The sequence below is a fragment of the Meleagris gallopavo genome, chromosome 10 (genome assembly GCF_905368555.1).
Source record: "Meleagris gallopavo chromosome 10, MGAL_WU_HG_1.1, whole genome shotgun sequence".
Taxonomy (NCBI): Eukaryota; Metazoa; Chordata; class Aves; order Galliformes; family Phasianidae; genus Meleagris; species Meleagris gallopavo.
In genome coordinates this window covers 6,165,621-6,184,449 of record NC_139413.1, presented here as the reverse complement: position 1 = coordinate 6,184,449, position 18,829 = coordinate 6,165,621, and the positions used below count along the sequence as shown (strand labels likewise).

General features: G+C 47.0%; 1 protein-coding gene and 1 long non-coding RNA gene across 5 annotated transcripts in view; one reads left to right on the top strand and one right to left on the bottom strand.

Annotated features, from left to right (window-relative positions):
* Positions 1 to 3: 3 nt before the first annotated feature.
* TADA1 (transcriptional adaptor 1) lies at positions 4 to 14,031 on the top strand. The gene is made up of 8 exons (XM_085231501.1): positions 4 to 366; positions 453 to 544; positions 1,472 to 1,537; positions 7,190 to 7,287; positions 10,055 to 10,264; positions 11,234 to 11,385; positions 12,519 to 12,681; positions 13,563 to 14,031. The coding sequence occupies exons 1-8, from the start codon at positions 56 to 58 to the stop codon at positions 13,713 to 13,715; spliced, it is 1,245 nt and encodes a 414-aa protein (XP_085087627.1). The 5' UTR covers positions 4 to 55; the 3' UTR covers positions 13,716 to 14,031.
* A 135-nt stretch (positions 14,032 to 14,166) lies between these two features.
* The window catches only part of LOC109369241 (uncharacterized), a 122,605-nt gene continuing 117,942 nt past the window's right edge, over positions 14,167 to 18,829 (bottom strand). For 3 of the 4 annotated variants that reach the window (XR_014885177.1, XR_014885178.1, XR_004160762.2), the window contains one exon: positions 14,167 to 16,077. This is a non-coding gene — a long non-coding RNA (uncharacterized LOC109369241). The remainder of the gene's footprint in view (positions 16,078 to 18,829) is intronic. The other variant, XR_014885179.1, reaches the window with a different exon arrangement.

Sequence of the window (18,829 nt, the reverse complement as noted above, 5' to 3'; positions counted from 1 at the left end):
CTGCCCTGGCCGTGCCCCCGCCGCTCACGAGTCGCCCAGGAAGTCGTGGAAGCGGATGCGGCCCTGCGTGGTGTCCGCCTCGAAGTCGGGCGCCTCGTCGCCCAGCAGCAGGCCCGGCATGGTGGTGAGCAGCGGACCGCTCGGCACCCGTTCGGCTCCTTTTGGCTCCGCTCGGCTCGCGGGAGGGGGCGTGTCCTCCGCGCCTGCGCACGCCCGCCGCCCCTCCCCTGACGTAACGGAGCGCCGCGCTTTACGGCGCTTCGCGGCCTCCGCGCCCCCGTGTTCCGCGGCGATGGCGACGTACGTGAGCGAGTTGGAGGCGGCCAAGAAGAGCCTGAGCGAGGCGCTGGGCGAGAACGTGAAGCAGTGAGCGTCCCACCGCGCGGCCACGGGCCTCGGCCTCGGCCTCGCCCGCGGCGACGCCGTAACAGCACCGCCCCTCTCTCCCGCAGGTACTGGGCCAACCTGAAGCTCTGGTTCAAGCAGAAGATCAGCAAGGAGGAGTTCGACCTGGAGGCGCGGCGGCTGCTCACGCAGGACAACGGTAACGGCGGGCCTCGGTGGGGCAGCCCGCCTCGCGCCGCTGGGCGCGGCCCTCCTCAGCGCGGCTCTCCTCGTTGGTGGGTTAAAGGCCAGCTGGTCCCGCTGCCCTGCAGCGCACGGGGACACCACGGCTCCGTCGGTGCTCGGAGCCCCGTCCGGCCTGACCTCGATGTCTGCAGAGATGGGGCACCGCAGCTGTGGGCAGCCTGTGCCACGCCTCACTGCTCTTACAGCAGATCTAACCCGGATCTCCCTTCTTTCAGTTTGAAACCACGTCCCTTTGTCCTGTCACAACAGGCCCTGCTAAAGAGTCAGGCTTGTCTTTCTTACAGCCCCGCTGTAGATACCAGCAGGCAGCTCTCAGGTCTCCCCACAGCCTTCTCCTCTCCATGCTGAGCAGCCCCAGCTCTCAGCCCTTCCTTGTGTGGAGATGTTCCATCCCTTGGGTCATTTTTGTGGCCCTCCTCTGGACATGCTCCTACAGGTTCATGTCTCTCCAGTACTGAGTACTCCACGCTCAGTGCTGGCTCTCCTTTATTTTAACTTTTTTTTTTTTTTAATGCAAACCCAAAGCCTCGCTGCCAGAAGGTGCATGGGAGGGAGGACAGCCAGGCCTCCTTGTTGCTGGCTGATTGCACCTGACTTGCCATACAGCATGCTCCAGGGCTGGATTGGTGCGTGGCACACTGAGAAGCAATCCAGCTTGCACCTGTGCTGTGTGGTATTTTTTCTAGTAGCAGGTTCAGGGTTTAGTGAAGAGAAAAAAAAAAAACACCAAAAAACCTCTTAAAAAAACCTTTATATTAGAAGTTGTGACTTTCAGCTAAGTGAGGGGTGAAAACATAGCTGTGGGGAGACACAGAGACCTACTTTGAGCTGGTCCTGTGACCACCAACATGTTCCTAATGAGCTGTCTGTCTTCATGCAGTCCACTCACACAACGACTTTCTCCTGGCCATCCTTACTCGATGCCAGATCTTGGTTTCTGCACCAGGTGAGTCCCAAGTTTCATTAAAAGTAATCAGTAAAGCTTTGGCACATATGTTTGGGTTTTGTATGTGGCTGTTCTGTTTGCTGAGCCTTTATATTCCTGTTCCTTTGGCCATGCAGGCAGAAAGGTAGCCAGGTAGTTGTCCAGATGATTTCAGTGTGACATTTTTAAGAGCAGAAAAACAAAGCTGCATTTGCTCTGCTAGAGGCTGATGTGCTGGGTTGCTGTTTGTGGTAAGTTTGATTTCTAGGCAGGTTGTCTGTTGGGCTGTGAGTGCTGAGAAGTGAAGTTAATGGGAGATGCTGCTTTGTGTTTGAAATGCTCTGCTTGCTGTTTCCTTTGTGTTCTGATCTGGGTGGTACCCTCTTTGTTCCTCTCTATCTTGGGGATAACATCTTGGGTTTTCCTGAGTGACCTTGAAATCAAGTATGTATCTGATAGAAAAGTGCTTACTGAATGCTTCCACCTAACTCTTAATTGAGCTGTGGTTAATTAGTCCAACCTTCTGCCCCTTTCATATTAAACCTTTTTAACTGTGTAAGCATTCTGAATGGCTGTTGTCAGACTGACAAGCTATTTTTTGCTTGATCTTCAAAACAACTGTCAATTTAGAGATATGATATGAAGGACAGTCGAGTTGCAATTTAAGATATGAAGCTGCTGTGTGGTAAAGAAGAGAAGATCATTGCAGTTGTGGTGAGCTAAGGACTGAGAAAGCAGTTTTTCCTCTGTGGGAAGTACCTGAAGTAGCTGGGTCTGAGCTCGCGAGGGGGGAGAACTACTGTTCAGGGTCAGGAACATTTCAGTTTTGTGTAAGGGTGAAGCAGTGTTTGCTCTGGCTGGCGCTTGGTTGGCTTTTTCTGAGTGCTGGGCTGGTGGGAGTATAGGTCATAACCCACAGTCTTGGCTTTGGATGGCAGCAGTGGCACTGCTGTATGACTGAATTTGGGGTTATTTGTTCCTGTGTGTGCTGCTGTGCTGGTCTGTGTGGAGTTCCACTTGTTAATTTATCCAGTCACATAGCTGTGCAGCATTTCTGCAGTTGTTTGGGCAGACTATCTCTACTGACTTGAATAGCTCAGACTTGGCAGTCTGGAAAAAGTTACTATCTCTTCTCAGAGCCAGCTAGGAATGGGTTAGGTGTTACACTGCTTTGTACTGAGGCTGGTGCTTCACAGGTGCCTTTCATGTGCTCGTTATTTCCCACTTCAGCCTCTTAATTTCAAGTCCTTGTAGGGGCTCTCTTGTCCAGTGCAGCTGAAGCTGTTTCAGAGCCCTTGAGGAACCTGTTTCTGTTGGTCAGTGAGGCTGTGTAACTGAGTGGTAGTTGACCACACTTAGCACATGATGGCTATGCTTCCAGGCAAACTCACTGTGCAGATCTGCACAAGCCAGCTTGAAAAAGCTCAGTTTGATCATCTGTATTCCTAGAGGAATGGCTTTGTACTCTGCAGGTGATGCTGCATGCTGGTGATCTCTTGCAGTTTTGTGGGTTTTTTGTTCCCAGCTCGGACCAGTGCAGCTGTTCCATGGAGATGCCTGCATTTTGCCCTCTGACAGATCTGTTGCATGAGCGTTTTGTTTGCCTGTCTGCTGTGTGTGGTGCAGTGGCTTGTATGCCCAGACAGAGGTGTGGTGCAGATGGAGTACTTGATGTTATGCCTAGGTTCACTTTTCCCCTAGCTGCCAACCTGCCACCTGCTGGTTTTTGTCCCTATGAGAATGGGAAGCTAACAGGGCACCTCCAGTGCTGTGCTCTGAGTAGAAAGTGTTCTCTGAATAGTTTATGGAAACAAATTCTTGATACAAGTGTGCTTGAGGCACTTGGTGTGCTGTCACAAATGCTGATGCATGTACTTTCCACCTTCGTGTAAGTGGGACAAGAGGGGAAATAAACATTTTTAAACTGTCATCTTTTAAAAAATAACTTGTATGGTTAGTGGTACACTGGATTGTGGCATTTGGGGTAGGGAGCCTTGCAGGGGGTATTTCAAATGAGAGACTGTAACAGCTGAAGAAAGTAAACAATCCATCTGTTCCCAATGTTCTTTCTGATTAGTGGTTCCACCTGGCCTTACAGGTGCACAGTGACCGATGGGATCAATACTTACAACTTGCACCTCCTCACTTCACTGGTCGTGCAAATTTCAAATCCCAGTTAAGAACATTTGGGACCTGGTGGTGGGTGAGAGGAAGGCTCACACTACTTGAATGGCAAGAGTGATCGGGGTTTTTGATTCCTGCTCAGCTCCCACAGGACCCTGCGGATTCTAAGTCTGATGTAAGTGGTGTGAGAGACTGTTTTCTTTGCTGATCTTTGCCAGCATTTTCAGGAGTGCTTTTATGTATTTTTTTCCTTCCCTCAGGGGAAATCCTGTTTTTAAAGCCTTTCCTTACTGTTGTGTGGACTTGCTGTTGAGCTGCCTTGTTGGTTGATGGTTGAATACAAGCAGTCAGATTAGCGAGATTCCTTGGGTTAATGCATAGCTCACTTGAACATTACTTTGTTTCCTAGCTAAATGTTAACTAGGAAAAACTTAAACAAGCATTTCTTTTATTTAATGGTCATCTTGAGCCAATAAAGAGATGGTTCGGAGAATTAGAACTCTTGCTGGGATAGCAGGAACTTGCATAATGTTGGGGTTTCCCCCAAGCTTTGCTTTGTGTTCCACTTCTTTTCCAGAGAGTTGAAGAGGGAGGAGAAGGAAGAGAACAGGAGCGTGAGGTATCCTATCCTTCCCTAAAGGAAGATCTTGAAACAGATAGAACCCAGAAAGCCATACCCTGACAATCAAAATGAGGAGAATGGGAAAAGGGGGGTGGATGTTTTCCATGCCTGTCTGCTGGGTCCAGTTGGGGGCTCGTGTCTCTGTCCTTTCCTACTTGTGCTGTGCTGCTGCAGTGCATTGGGAGCACCTGACTTACACTGCCCTGCCTGGCAGTGTCACTGCAGAGACCTGGCAGCTTGTGAGGAGAGCTTGGCTACTGCTGCTTATCTCTGAAGGCACGTCAGCAGCTGGTGCTGCAGCTTGCTAACACTGATTCTCCTACTATCAAGATTAAATAAAAGATGGCGAGCGTGTCTGAAACTTGATGGCTGAACCAGCCCAGCTTTGATGACTGTGGCCAGGAAGGCATATGCTGCTTTTCTTAGAATACTGGAGGGAAATTTTGCTTTCTTCATCTAGTGCTAGTTAGGCTTGTTAATATGGAAACCTAGAAAAGGAGCCAGAATAATTCTGCCCTAGGTTCTTGATAATGGGGAATAGGAAATAGCTTAGAAAAACAGAAAGGCGAAATGCTAAGTTTTAAAGTGCACAGATTGTGAATATGTTGCATCTCTGGGCCCTGTGTGTGAGTAGGAAGGGCTGTGGAGTGGAGAAAGGTCACAAGTGCAGTGTCTGTTCTTAGCACAACTAGCCCTCCACTCCTGTGCAGGGGCTTTGACCTGCTTACAGATCTCTCCTATGAAGACAGGCTGAGGGAGGTGGGCTTACTCAGCCTGGAAGAGAGAAGGTGCTGGGAAGGCCTCATTGTGGCCCCCCAGTCCTTAAAGGGAGTTTATAGACATGAGGGAGAGTAACTTTTTATATGGGCGGATAGTGATAGGACAAGAGGGAATGGCTTGATACTAAAAGAGGAGAGATTCAGGTTAGATGTCGGGGGAAGCGTTGCATTCAGAGCAGTGAGCTCTGCTGCCCAGAGCTGTGGGTGCCCCAGGCCATGGATGGGCCCCGGGCAGCCTGAACTGGGGATGGGATGGGGGTTATCTTTTGAAGACCCTTCCAACCCAAACCGTTCTATGCATTCAAGGGAGGGGAGTGACTTGTCTGTAAAGAGCAAGCAAAGCATCTTGTGAGAGCAGAAGCATCACCTCTGGACCCTAAAATGTAAGCTGTGAGATTTTGACGGAGGGAGAGAGTGGTCCTTGACATGATTGCCTGTGGTGTTTTCCCACCTTCCCCTTCGATAGGTTCTCTAGTGCAACGTTGTAGTAATGAATAGTGACACCAGTTTTGATTTCTGGAGAGAATATCTTTATTACTTCTTAGTTACCTGCACTTGATGGTTGGATTTTCACAAGTTTTGTTGTAGAGTGTTGATTTTCAGCTCATTGCTAGGATGTAGGTAAGCTTTAAGAGGGATAGTACACCATCTCTGTGTGTAGGTTGCTTCTAACCTTATCTTAATGGCTGAGCATTCATAAGCTTCAGCTGAATACTCTGATCCTTCAAGTCCTATTAGAGAACACTATATTCTTGCTCCAGTGATGAGAGTGTGAAGCTGCACGTAGCCAAGGAGTTCAGCTTGCCATGTTCTCTGTAACCAGACCAATAGTTTGGTTGTACGTCTGAGTTCCTGAAAACAGCTAATTAACCACAGTCAGAAGAGCCCACGGTTGGTGTGAGGCTGGGAGAGAACGGGAACTGGCTGGGTTTGCTGTGGTCAGCAAATATGCCTGCGGTTGGCCAGCTGTGGGATGTCTGCTGTGCCTTCTCTGCTTGGTGAGGGAATGGCAGTGAGGTCCTTGGTGTGGGTATGGCACTACTTGGCAGCAGCCCTCTGTGTCCGAGCTGAGTGGTCTGAGCTCCTGGAGCTGGGCAGGGACCTCGTCATAGGGCATGCTTTGCTCACAGCTCAAGAGGAAAAGGTGGTGTTCTCTTTGCAGAGCTGAGGGAGAGCACTGCAGACTGAATGCATAAGCTGCTGCTGTAGCCACAAGAGGGCTGTCCAGGCTTTTGGTTGCAGGAAGAGCTGCTACTTTTTTTATTCTATCAGTGAGCACGTGGACGTCCAGTACAAGGTTGTCTTAAGCTGCAGTGTAGCCAGAGGAATAGCGTGCAGTTCCTGGAAACCTGTCTGTGGATGCCCGGCAAGGCTGTCCTTGCCAGGAGCTGTGTGATTTTTTTTTTTTGGGGATGTGGTTTGACCTGCTGTGGCTTTTCCCATCAAACAACATACGGTGGATTTCTGGGCCAATCTTATGTTATGCATAAGTGCTGCTCGCTCTTTCTTCAGCTGCTTGCCATCACCCTTCTACTCAGGTGCTGTCCTGCTCCTGGACACACCAGCCTTTGCGGCCTCTCCTTTTCCCTTCAGCATAACATGAACAGTCAGCCTTGACATTTAACAGGAGTCCAAGACAAAAGCTGGAGCTGATGGGAAGCTGTCAAGGCAGATAGACTGGATGGCTCTGTCCTGCTAGTTAGCAAGACTGTGTCTGGAGCTGGTCCACAGAGACCTAGTGAAACAAATGGCTTGTTCCTTCCTTGGGACTTTACTTGGAGGCTACCACCATTGATTTTTGTTGTGTGAAGGTCGTGAGTGCATCAGCCTAGCAAAAGCCAATGAAGGGGAAGGCTGTTGAAAGCATTATTCCCAAAGAACTCTCTGGGCCACGATCATTGGGTTTGGGTTATGGTACAGCCAGGGGGTTAGGGTTTGTGAGGTGCAGCCCAGAGCTACGGGCTCTCCCAAAGGAGGGGTGGATAGCCCAAAGGAGTCCAGCACAAGAAGTACTTCCTCTGGCTCATGGCTCTTGGTCTGGAGTTGTGGCTAAACTGGGGGCTAAATGTGAAGGGCTCTTCTGTGTGTTGTGTCATCCTGGCCCTAAATCAGTAAAGCCTGTCAAACTTTCCTTTTTGCAATTTACAGAAGGTGCTGGATCTCTGCCATGGCCAAGTGGCTCTGCAACCAAACCTGGAAAACCCAAAGGGAAGAAAAAGATTTCGTCAGTGCGGCAGAAGTTTGATGTAAGTGTCTGCAGCCAAATGGTCCTGTGTTACTGAAATTCTGTGGGGGTGAACTGCTGTGCACAGCATATTGTTCTTACTGCCAAGAGTGATGAAGTTATGTCATATTGATGATGTGTGTCACAAGAGCTGGGAGCTGCTGCTGCTTCTATTTCAGGAACTAACAGAGTAGCTCTGTGGTCACTGCAGTAACTCTTAGGTACATCTTTCATTTGCTTGTTCATCTTCCACATTCTCTGTAATATCTTCACACATCTGTAAAACTCTTGAAGAAACAGTGAGTTCATAGTTATTCAGGCAGAATTGCTTCTTTGTATGCTCCAGCCTGCAGGGTTCCTTACAATCTGAATGGTTAGGAGAAAGAGAAAGCAGAATGTTTTCAGAGAGTGTAATTGCAAAGCATTTTTGGTTCTGAACAAGGATACTGCCTTCTATAGGTGACAGAAATGCACAAGATGTAGTTTGCTTTGCAGCAAAGGGTCTATCTATTGACTTGACACTGTCATGTATCTGTTCTGAAGCTTTCTGTGCTTCCGGATCAGTGTGCCTGGTCTGAAGGAGGACTAGGATGGGGCACTGTGTCTTGTGGGAGGGATTTGATTGGTCTGTTGGAACCGAATTAAGTTTGCTGAAAGGGAGAGTGTCTGTGAAGTGGCTTTGTCAAGTGTTAGACCACATGTTGATCCAGTTCACCTCTCTAATAAGGCAGAAAGCTAAGCAAGCAAAAAAACCCCAAACCAACCAAATAAAAACTCCCAGGTTTTTCTTGCTGACTTATTCAGTTGGATCAGCGTTCCTTGTGGTTGGATGGGTGTCAAAGTCAGTGCAAAGAAAGATGAGGAAGCCATGTAGCTGGGTGCAGGGGGAAAGGTGGGCATTTGAGGCTTCTCGCCACTGTGAGAAGTTAGCTTGGCTCAGCCAAAGTGCACTCCCCACCTCTAGTGCAATATTTGGGCTTTATGTGCATCCTTTAGAGGCCAGTGTTTTGGAGGGCTGCAAGTCCAGCTGAAGGCTCATTGTATTTAGAAGCTGTGAAAAATATTTTTCACAGCTGTGGCCTGAATAGAGATGGCAATCCATGTTATCTTCTGTTTTCAAATTTCACTGTGGCTTTTCAGCAGCAAGTGGAGGAGAATCCACTCGTGCAAGTTGTGGTATAGTGGAAGTCTTGGAAACTGTTTTGCTTGAACACCCTTACGTTACACCACATTTTTACTGTGTATTTATGCAAGTACAGGAGTGTTACTGGAATGTCTTATAGCACAAATTACATAAGGCGTATTTTAAGAGGCTTGTGTCTTATTAGTGTAATGCTCCAGTAGTGTGAAGTTAGGAATAAGTGCCCACATGTTTCCTCACTGATCAGAACAACTGTGGAAATGGCTACAGATTAATTCCAGTTGATTTCTGGTTTCCCAAAATATATTCCTCTTAGAAGTGCTTACATTTGGAAGGTCACTTTTTTTTTTATATTTCCCCTTCCACACATGAAGCTTTCCTGTAATGAAAGCCTAAGTCCTCCAAATTACTGTGAGAGAACCGTGCTTTCACAGTGTTAGTGGGTGGATTGGTTTTTCACTTTGAGTTAAATGCCACACTGTCCTTTGAATAAAGAGGGCCCCTTTTCCTCTCCTGAAACCAAGATGTGAGAAATCCACTTTGCTGTATATTCATTGTTTATATGTCAAGCATGTCCTTGTTATGATCCCTCATAAGAGCCTCGTGGCAGTATTTATTCCATGGCCACTGGTTTATGTCCTGGGGAGCAGGTGTCCTGTGAGTGCTTGGTGAACCAGCTTTGTGGTGTTCCCTTGTGGCTTGGGGATTGGCCAAGCATGATCAAACTGAGATCATCAGTTCCTCTCTACCTTTTTCCTGCTCTGCTTGGGGACTGAGTTCCAAGGAGCCACCACAAAGTGTGGCCTGGGCATAGCATGGGAGCACGTGGATTAGGAAGCGTGCTTCCTTCTGGTGTGAGTTCAAGTTCTGGGATATTTTGTCCCTAAGTAACTGCCTCAGTTCTGAAATAATCTTATCAGCTATAATCTTCTCAAACCGATTGCACAGTTACCCGGCTCTGCTTAGAGTATTAGAAGTGCATGGGGAGGTTAGAGCACAAAATCTGGAACCGAAATGCGGTGAAGCTGTTGTATTTAAATCCTTATTCTTTTAAGATGTGTAAGAATCACTTGATCACATAAGCTTAGGATCGCTGTATTGATTCTTGGTAGGAAACTGTACGTTTGGTAGACAATAGGGTGTATTTTTAGCTAATATCGAAGGGCTTCTGCACAAGAAATGACTAAGTAGATGAGAACTCTGCAGTGTAGAAGGAAGTGACTGAAAAATGTGAAAGTCCAGTAAAGTCATCACTGGCCTGTGCATTGTGAACAGAGGTAAGAGGGACTGTGATTGGCCACACTGGCAACTCGCAGGAAAATGGAATGAGTCAAGCAGGTGGCCAGCACAGAGCAAATGTAGAATTTCTTGCTGCAGAATGTGGTGAATACCTGAGGTATTGGTAGTGCAGAGTGCTGCAAATAGGCTTGTGGGTAGTTAAATGGAAGGACACCAACCCTAGCTCAGAAATTTCACTGAGAGTTCAGATGAGTATTCTGGGGACAGGTGGGTGTGCTGCTCCCTTTGTCCTGCTGCCATATGTTCTGTGGGTGTTTGTGCTCCAGTTTGAGAAGCAATATTTCATGAGGCAAACTGAAGCCTGACCAAGTTAACATCATCTTATGCTCTGATATTGTGTTGATCGCAGCACCGGTTCCAGCCTCAGAATCCACTGTCTGGAGCCCAGCAGTTTGTGGCTAAAGATCCTCAGGAGGATGATGACCTGAAGCTGTGCTCCCATACCATGATGCTTCCCACGCGTGGCCAGCTAGAAGGAAGGATGATTGTAACTGCATACGAGCATGGGCTGGACAACGTCACAGAGGATGCGGTGACAGCTGTGGTTTATGCTGTAGAGGTGAGACTGGGCTGTGCAGCCCTGGTGTTCCCATTACACCAGCAGCAAAAGTCTCTGTGTGCAGTATGGGGCACACGCAGCCCCCCCTCACTAGAGGGGGGTTGTGCTGCTTTGATTGCCCAGCTGCCTCACGAGGAGTGAGATTGGAATCAGAGGGGTTTGTGCCATTGGAGATGCTAACATATTGGATTTGTGCTTGTGAGGGTTAAATGCGAAGTGCTTGCTTATGGAGAGCTCTTAGGTACACTTGAGTAGCTAGTTTGGAAAATGCTGTTCCCATCATTGAAAAGAGAATGACATCTTCTTAAGGAGTTTGACTTAAAATAGATCCATTACATATGAAGGTGTCTGGCCTGGAAGTAGCAGAATCAAACAGTACTTGCATGAACTGTCTGCTGGAGCTGCTGGCTGGCAGTGTGTTACCAGGCGTCTCCCAGTCAGGCCCCGTGGTGCAGCTGTTAGTTAGCTCTCTGGGGATTGCTTCCCCAAACTGTGGTGTTAGATGCCAACCTCAGTCCCCTGTCTGGGAGTGAGGTCGTGCTAGGAAGCAGTTCCAGACAGTTGTTTCTCCAGCAGCTTCCAGACGCCTCAACAGCCTGAAAAAATGTGTGGCTTTTCATTGTAGTTCTAGAGCCAATATTTCAGTATGAGCACGGCATTGAGTGTGAGCTATAAAAACTCTTGAAAGGGATTGGGCTGGGAATTTCCTAGCATTTAAGAAAACTCTTTGTGACATTTGAAGTAGCACATCATATATTAGCCTGTGAACTGTGCTTTAAAATGCAGAGCCACGTTCTTTGTTTCCAGCCTGTATCAGGTGGTTAAGTGAAAATACTCTGCCTGCCTACATGTTGTCTTTAGGTCCTTGTGGTTATGGCAGAACTGGTCTCATTGCTCTGTACTTCTCTGAGCTGTAGTTTGGTAGGATGAGTTAATCAGCATGCTTAACAAGAATGTTTTTCATTCCAGAACCATCTTAAGGACATTCTGACATCTGTAATATCCAGACGAAAAGCCTATCGGCTGCGAGATGGCCACTTCAAGTATGCCTTTGGAAGCAATGTTAATCCTCAGCCATACCTGAAGAACAGTGTTGTTGCTTATAACAATTTAATTGAGTGGTAAGGAGCTTTCAGCACACCGTTAGTTTCAAATGTAATTTGCTAGTCTTGATGTTACTGTTGTTCAGTTTTAATTCTCACTGAGTGGGATCTATTAATGGTGTTCAGCTTTCATTTGCTGTATGCTGAACAGGGAGGAAGGATGTGGGGATTTTTCAGCAGCAGAGTTCAGGACAATGTTAAGTCTCTTTCTGGCTACCTTATCAGTTTATCAAGGTGACCCCTGGCCCTCTGAATGTTATTAATTGTTGCTTGGAGCAAGTGATGCAGGAGTTCTTCTGGTTTCAGGGAAGAGGCCTCTGGGCAGAAGAGCAGTATTGTTGCTTACAACAATTTAATTGAGTGGTAAGGAGCTTTTCAGCATGCTGCTAATTTCAAATGTAATTTGCTAGTCCTGAAGTTACTCAGTTCAGTTTTTCTTCTGACTGAGTGGAATCTGCTAACTGTGGTGTTTAGCTTTCACACACTATGAAAGCAGCAGGGCAGAGCTTTGTTTGGGTACTGCTGTTGTACCATCAGGCTGAGATGCAGATGAGGACTTCTGAGGAGCTGCAGTCTGTCATTTCTTGTGTCCACACGTATTAATGGTTTTTCTGCAGGCCTTTCCACTTGCAGAGCTTCAAGCTCATCTGGTTTTGCAGTGTCAGTGTCAAACAGCATATGCTATGTGTCAGGCAGTGCATGTGTGTATGGTGAGGCAGTTGTTTGTCCATGACAGAGCTTCTAGCATTTCACAGGAGGTCGTGGGTGTTCTAAGGCTTGGTTATGGTACCACAAATGGAATCCATTCCGAACGACTCTGCCTAATAGCTAATGTCTCTCAATTGAGTGTTGTGGGTGCCTTCATTTTTTAGGCTGGGTGGAAACTTGGTTGTGAATAGCAAAGGTTACCAGCTCACAATAAAGTACAAAAAGTAAAGTACAGGTCTGAGGGATGCTGAAGATCAGTTTTCATTGTTTTTATTAAACTGAAATTTGTTAAGAGACTTTAATTAGAACTGATAGAATTTGATATACGCAAAGGCTATGTTAACATATAACAAAGCAAACCCTGGGGCTGAGCCCCTGCTGTGTTACTACCAAAGCTAGTGCTGCTTTCGTGACTGGAAGGTTTTACTGCTTGCTGTCTGCAGCCCTCCAGCCTGTGTGACACCTTCTGCTGGTCAGAGTGTAGCCCCTCAGCCCCCACCCGATGATGCGGAGCAGCAGGCAGCGCTACTGCTGGCATGCTCTGGAGATACTTTGCCAGCATCCCTCCCTCCAGTGAACATGTATGACCTTTTTGAGGCGTTGCAGGTAAGCTTTTTGCATCACGCTTTGTGACCCGGGGCAGTGCTGTCCTGTGTATCAGCTGCCACTCTTGGATTTAGTTTATGTGCACAGAGGGGAGTTTGATTTCATCCTCCCACAGTCAGTTTCCTTATTTCTCTCTCAAACTTATTATTTGGCTTTGACTTGCTCCCACTATTAGGGAACAGCTAACAAAGTCAACTCATGGTGTAATGCCTTTTCTGTCCCCCTTGGTCAGAGAGTTGATGAGGAAATCCTTGTCTCTACAAAAGAATACTTCCTCCTCTGACAGCAGTGCAGCAGAGTGCCCTGCCTGGCATGTCCCTTTTTCCTCTATGTGCCACATGGGTGCTTAGAAGAATACTGGATCGTGCATGCAGGCTGTTGCAGTGGGTTATGTGTGACTGCCCCGGCGAGGTGTCTGAGGTACTGTGGGTGAATATTCCTTCAGAGATGCCTGTTTGTGGGTCCATCTCTGGCAGTGCTGGGGCCCAGCAGGCTAATTTGAATGCCTGAAGCTAGCTGTGAGAAATTCCACCCCCTCCTCTCCCACCTTGTTCTTCACTGCTGTGAGCAGGCCTTGAGGTAAAAGCCTCAAGGCTGTGGAAGCAGAACTTTAAGAAATGTAATTGAGCATCTGGGCTGTGTGTTAGGCCAAGTAGAATTGTATTCTGTGTGTTTTTGGAGCAAGATGTCTTTACCCTGCTACTCCATTACAAAGTAGTGTAACAGACTGTTCTGTGTTGGCAGGTTACAACTCTCCTTGTCTGTGACAGCCTGTGTTCCTGCTCTGCAGGGCTGGCTCTGATCATCTTGCAGGTTCTTCCATGGGCAGTGTGGGGAAATGAGTATGAAAGAGTGAAACTTTCTTTCTAACTTACCTCTAGGTACACAAGGAAGTTATTCCTGCACACACTGTCTACGCCCTAAACATTGAGAGAATTGTCATGAAACTCTGGCATCCAAACCATGAGGAGCTACAGCAGGATAAGATCCACCGCCAGCGCCTGGCAGCAAAGGAGGGCCTTCTACTCTGCTAGAGCCTGGCAGCCACGTCAGGCCCCTGATGGCTGCTGTGCTGTTCCTTGGACTTGATGCTGGGATGCTTCTTAAAATCCCATGCCTATGCTTCAAGGAAGATGTAAGTTAGGAGTCAGCTTTTCCTATGGAAATACTACTGAGGTAATGTAAGTGGTACACTTTCTCTGCTTCCCAAGAGTCTTGTGCCATGGAGTGCTTGCAGCAATCCCACTAAATTGGAAAGGAGGAATGAGATTTGTTTGCAAAAACTGTTTTGTTGTTTTTTGTTGGTTTTTTTTTTTTTAATAAATGTGAGGGTGTAGAGTTGGTTTTAAATAGTGTGTGTGTCTATTTGTGAACGTGATAACTGTCTCCTTGCCATCCCCCTAAAGTAGTTTCCCTTCTGAGCTCAGCCTGCATGAGCCTTGTCCAGCTTCTCTTGCAGTTGGTGGGATCCTTTCCATTCATTTAAGTGGAAACAGTTGACTGCTAGGACATAAAGATGAACAGTTGAATAAATTGACACGTTGAGGAAACTTTGGATTAGAAGATGAGAAAACAAGGTAAAAAGGAAAAACCTTTTCTAGCCTGTCTTCTGAATTATTTTGCATTACAATAATATGACAGATGAGCACCAGCTGTCATGGGGTCTCTCACCAGTTACTAAAATAGTAAAATCAGGGTTCTGGGTAGTGTTTTCCCATCAGCCTAGTCCTTGTCTAATCTTATTTTAGGGTAGTGTTCTAACATTCCAGGAGCTGCTTGGACTTAGGGCAAGAAACAGCCTCTGTGCCTATCGGTACAGCTAAGGATTCAGACATCCCAGCAAGCAGCTTCACCATCCCTGAGATGGGATAGCAAATTCAGTCTTAATTATACAGCCTGAGCCGAATGGCTCCCTGCAAAAGGGAATGGACTCTGCATATGGTGTTCCAGCTGCATTACTGTCTCGTGTCATCTCTACTCTTTAGGTGCCAAAGAGAATGGGCTTATGAAGGCATATTAAGCATTCTTATATTAGAAGTTAATTCACTGTGTTTTTAACCATATCTATAACATATCTGCTGAAAGATGACTTGGTTCTTTGTTCTTGTGCCATCTGGATAGTGGAATTGGAACTGCTTCCTCAGGGAGAAAATGGAAGAGGAAGCTTATGAATCCTATTCATTCTGCTTTTCCTTTGGAAAGTATTTGAAAAAGAGAACTAATTTTTTTTCCCTTGCCCATGCAATTTCCTTTGCTGTTGCACCCTTGAGAACTGAGGAGAATGTGTATCCATAATGTGTTTCTTGGTTACCTGCCTATAACTTAATTTCATGAATCAGTGCTTGTGTTAGACCAGAGCTGCAGCAGGGAGCTGTGCAGGTGGTTCTCCTGCATCCTCTTGAGGGATGTGCACTGGATTTAGGCATAGCAAGAGGCAGTGTCTGTACAGATAGCAGCAGCTCCTGTCCTGAGAAGATCACTTCAGGATAATGGAGAAGCTGGGAAAGGCAACAGTAGAGAACTCAGTAGGGTCTGGCAGAATGTGAGCAGCTCTACACTTGGTAGGTTGTATTTGCTGAGGCAGGGCAGTGTGGAGTTGAGCGAGAGGGTAGTGGGAGGGAGGAGAATGAAGGCTTTGGTCCCCTACTGTCTTCTGCCATTTTTGTATAGTTGAGGGCTCAATCTGAAGTGGCTTGGTATGCTTATCTTAAAAGCTTACCCCAGTGACTTTTTACATTGTAGATCTTAAAACTAACACTGAACCTATATAGCTGTATATGGTGAGCTCTAGCTACCCAAAGTATGGACTCTGGAGTGTGGGAGGGGGATTTCCCACATAATTGTTGTTTCCGGTGTAAAATGAAAGCACTGAGTTTGTTTGCTAGAAACTTTGTGGCAGCTGTGAGGATTTCAGGTCTGAAGGGAGCACGGAGCCTCTGAGAGCATCACAAGTGAGTTCCAAAACACAATATGAGACAAGCAAAAGAAGTGCTGCTCTCTTTTGTTTGTATGTGCTAGAAGGAAGGCTCTGCAGGCAGAGCCTCTTGTTCTGAAGAGCTGAGTCGTCAATTCCACACTACAGCAAGCAGGTTAACTGGGACACCTGCTGCACAAAAAAAGCTTGAATAAGGAAATTGTCAGCTCTGTTTCATAGGGTGGGAGATTTGTGCCCCAAGACCCATGTAGGGTGAGCTTGACATAAACTCTTCCTGATGGATGTTATTTCTAAAAACTTACAATGGAAGCTTTCAGTTATCTTTGGCAATCTGTCCTGCTTTCCAGTCATCTTCACCACTGAAGGCTTTTTCCACAGTCCTGCACCTTTGCATCAAGAATCTCTCACTGTAGCATAGGCTAGAGCTTCTTATCATACTCACTGTCGAGTTTTCTTTTAATCTGTGGGGGGAAAAAAAAAAAAATCACTGTATTTGTGAATGCCCAGGAGCCCCAAACTGGGGTTTGAAAAAGGTTCTGCTCTCCTCTTGGAACAGGGAAGCTGGGCTGGATCAGGTGAATGCACCCATCCTGTCTGAGAAGGCCAATATTTACCAAACCTTGAGGCAAACACAGGCTCAAGGGAATGTGATTTACTTGGTAATCATCCCCACCTTACTTGCACAGCTGCAAGAAGTTTGCAAGAAACACACATCACTTGTGTCTCACTTGATAGGGAGACACAAGGAGATCTTAGTTCATGTTGAGAGAGCAATGCTAGCTGGTTTCCTTCAAGACTTTCTTTTGAGGAGTTGTGTGATGTGTCTATGCATCCCTCACATGCTCTAGGTGAGGCTGTTTGTCAGGGACAAGGTGCAGGTTTCTGCTGGCCAGCCCTGAGCAGCTTCTGTAACTTACCTGCAGTCCTGGGACTGAGTTTGGTTGTAGTCGAAGGTTCTAATCAGATGGCTTTCTTTTTTCCTAATTCACAACAGGCTGAAGTAGAGTTGAGTTTTAACTGTATGAATCTAACTGTAAGAATAATCTTTTCACTGAGAAATGCTGCATGCAAGTGAAGTTCTCTTCTACAGTATTTTCAATATTTTCAATTAATTTATTGCTGGGAAATGAACTTGTGTCTCTAGATAGCATCTGGCTGATGGGGTTTTCTCACTCATAGACTGAGGATGCTCATGTGAAGTCTTGGAGGCCTGTACTTGTTCTAGCTGAGGGCCATGTAAGCTAAAAGGGTTATGTGTTTGAGTGGTACAAGCTGGGTCTCTTGTTGAAGCACTGGCCTTCCTGTAACAGTGGGGGTACAGCATGTTGAAAGAATTGGAAAGCATTGCCCTACATCCTCCCCTTTCCTTTGCTGCTGGCTGGCCAGGAAGGTGCTTGAGGGCTCACATAGCCACCTCTGGTGCTGCAGGGATCATCACTGAAGAGTGTCAGCTCAGTGACTGCCTTGACTGCTGTACGTTATAAAAGGGCTAGCTATTATTAAAGCATTGTTTCCATTTGAATTGCTGAAACCAGTTTCCTGTTGGTGGGTTTTTCTATGTCTTTGTTGCATTTAAAAGTGCCCGGAATCAGATATCTGTTTCTGTGCAATGACATGCCACTTCTGAAACTTCACTTTGATAAGCAGAAAGAGAAGGGGAGCTGGGGCCACCTTTGCCTACAGGAAAGGCTGCTGGTTGTGCCATGGAACAACCCATAACCTTTTCCAGCCCTATGATGACCTTCAGCCCTTGCTCTAGGGTGCTGCAGCCAGGTTCCCATCCAAGTATGAGCTGTGGCCCTTTTTCCTCATTCTTCCTTATGCCTCCTGCCTTGTGCCATGCAGTAAGGTGCTGTTACATACTACATGGTGGCTTGGCCCTGTCTGATGAGTCTTCCCAGCACCTTCTAGAGTTGCAGCTGATGGTAGATAAGCCTGCTTTTGAGAGCTTTCCATTTGTCTGCTGGACAACAGCAGTCTCCCAGGGTGCTTGATGTCTGTCTCAGGAGTGGAACAGGGTCTAGTAAAGCCAGCAGGGAGTAGGTGTTGCTGTGAACTATGGACTTGTTTCTCAGATATTTGTACTTTGTTATTAAACTGTGTGAAATGCTGATGGTAGCAGATACTCTCATGTTGCTTTAGGGAAAAGCAACATTTCAGACGTTTTCCACTGAAACTTTCATTTCTTATTAGAAATGCTATTTTCCCACCAGAAAGAAATCACAAGGCAGATCAGCCTGCTTTATATTTACCTCTGCCCTCGCTTTCTCCAAAATATTCACCAAAAAATTGTTTCAAGTTGTCATATTTGTTTGTTTTTAAAGCCTGTCACGGATTAAGTTTTGGTTTCAGACTAATGCTCACCCACCAGCTTTCTCGCCGTTCTCATCCACTTACAACCTCCAGGGTTGATGTTCAGATATAACAGTCTTTTGGGCTTAAGTAGGCTCTCATAAAATTGAGATTGGCTTGGGTTAGAAGGGACCTTAATGCTCACCCCGTTCCAACCCCTGCCATGAGCTGGCTGCCTCCCACCACATTAGGCTTCCAGGACCCCATCCAACCTGGCCCTGGGCATCTCCACCTCTTCTGGGCTGCCTCTGTCAGTGCCTCACCTCTAGTCGTCTTTGTGTTGCAGCTGTGTGCATCTCTCCTGTGGCTGGCCCTGTTCTTGCCCTACAGCAGTGCAGTGCCCCATGGAGCAGCCTGGCCCCTGTGTATGAGGTGCCTTGCTGAGATATGGCTCCCTTTCCTGGCCCATATTTGAAGGGAAAGGATGTGCCACTGCCTGACCCCACACCCCCACTTACAGCTGAGCTAAGCATCCTGGAGCTGTTCACACAGCAGCTGCATTATCCCTTTGCTTTAGGTTTCTCAGTTTCACTCCTGCCTGCTGCAAAGGCAGCACTGCTGATGCGCAAGCAGAGCATCCTGTTTCCAAAACAGCTGGTGTAGTCCTGCCATCTTCAGCATCCTTGTTCCCAAAGGAAGACAGCAAAGCATTGGAGAGGCAGAAGGGATTGCAATATTCTCACCCACTCATTCAATCCCCTTCACCTGTGTGTGGAGATGGGGTTGTGCATTGTAGGGTGCTGCAGGTTCCTAATACTGTGTTCCTGGAGCTGCCAAGAAGAAACAGTGTAGGAAGCTACACATATCGGCTGTCAACTGAGCACTCAATTTCAAAACTAAGTCATGGCATGGCAGACACTG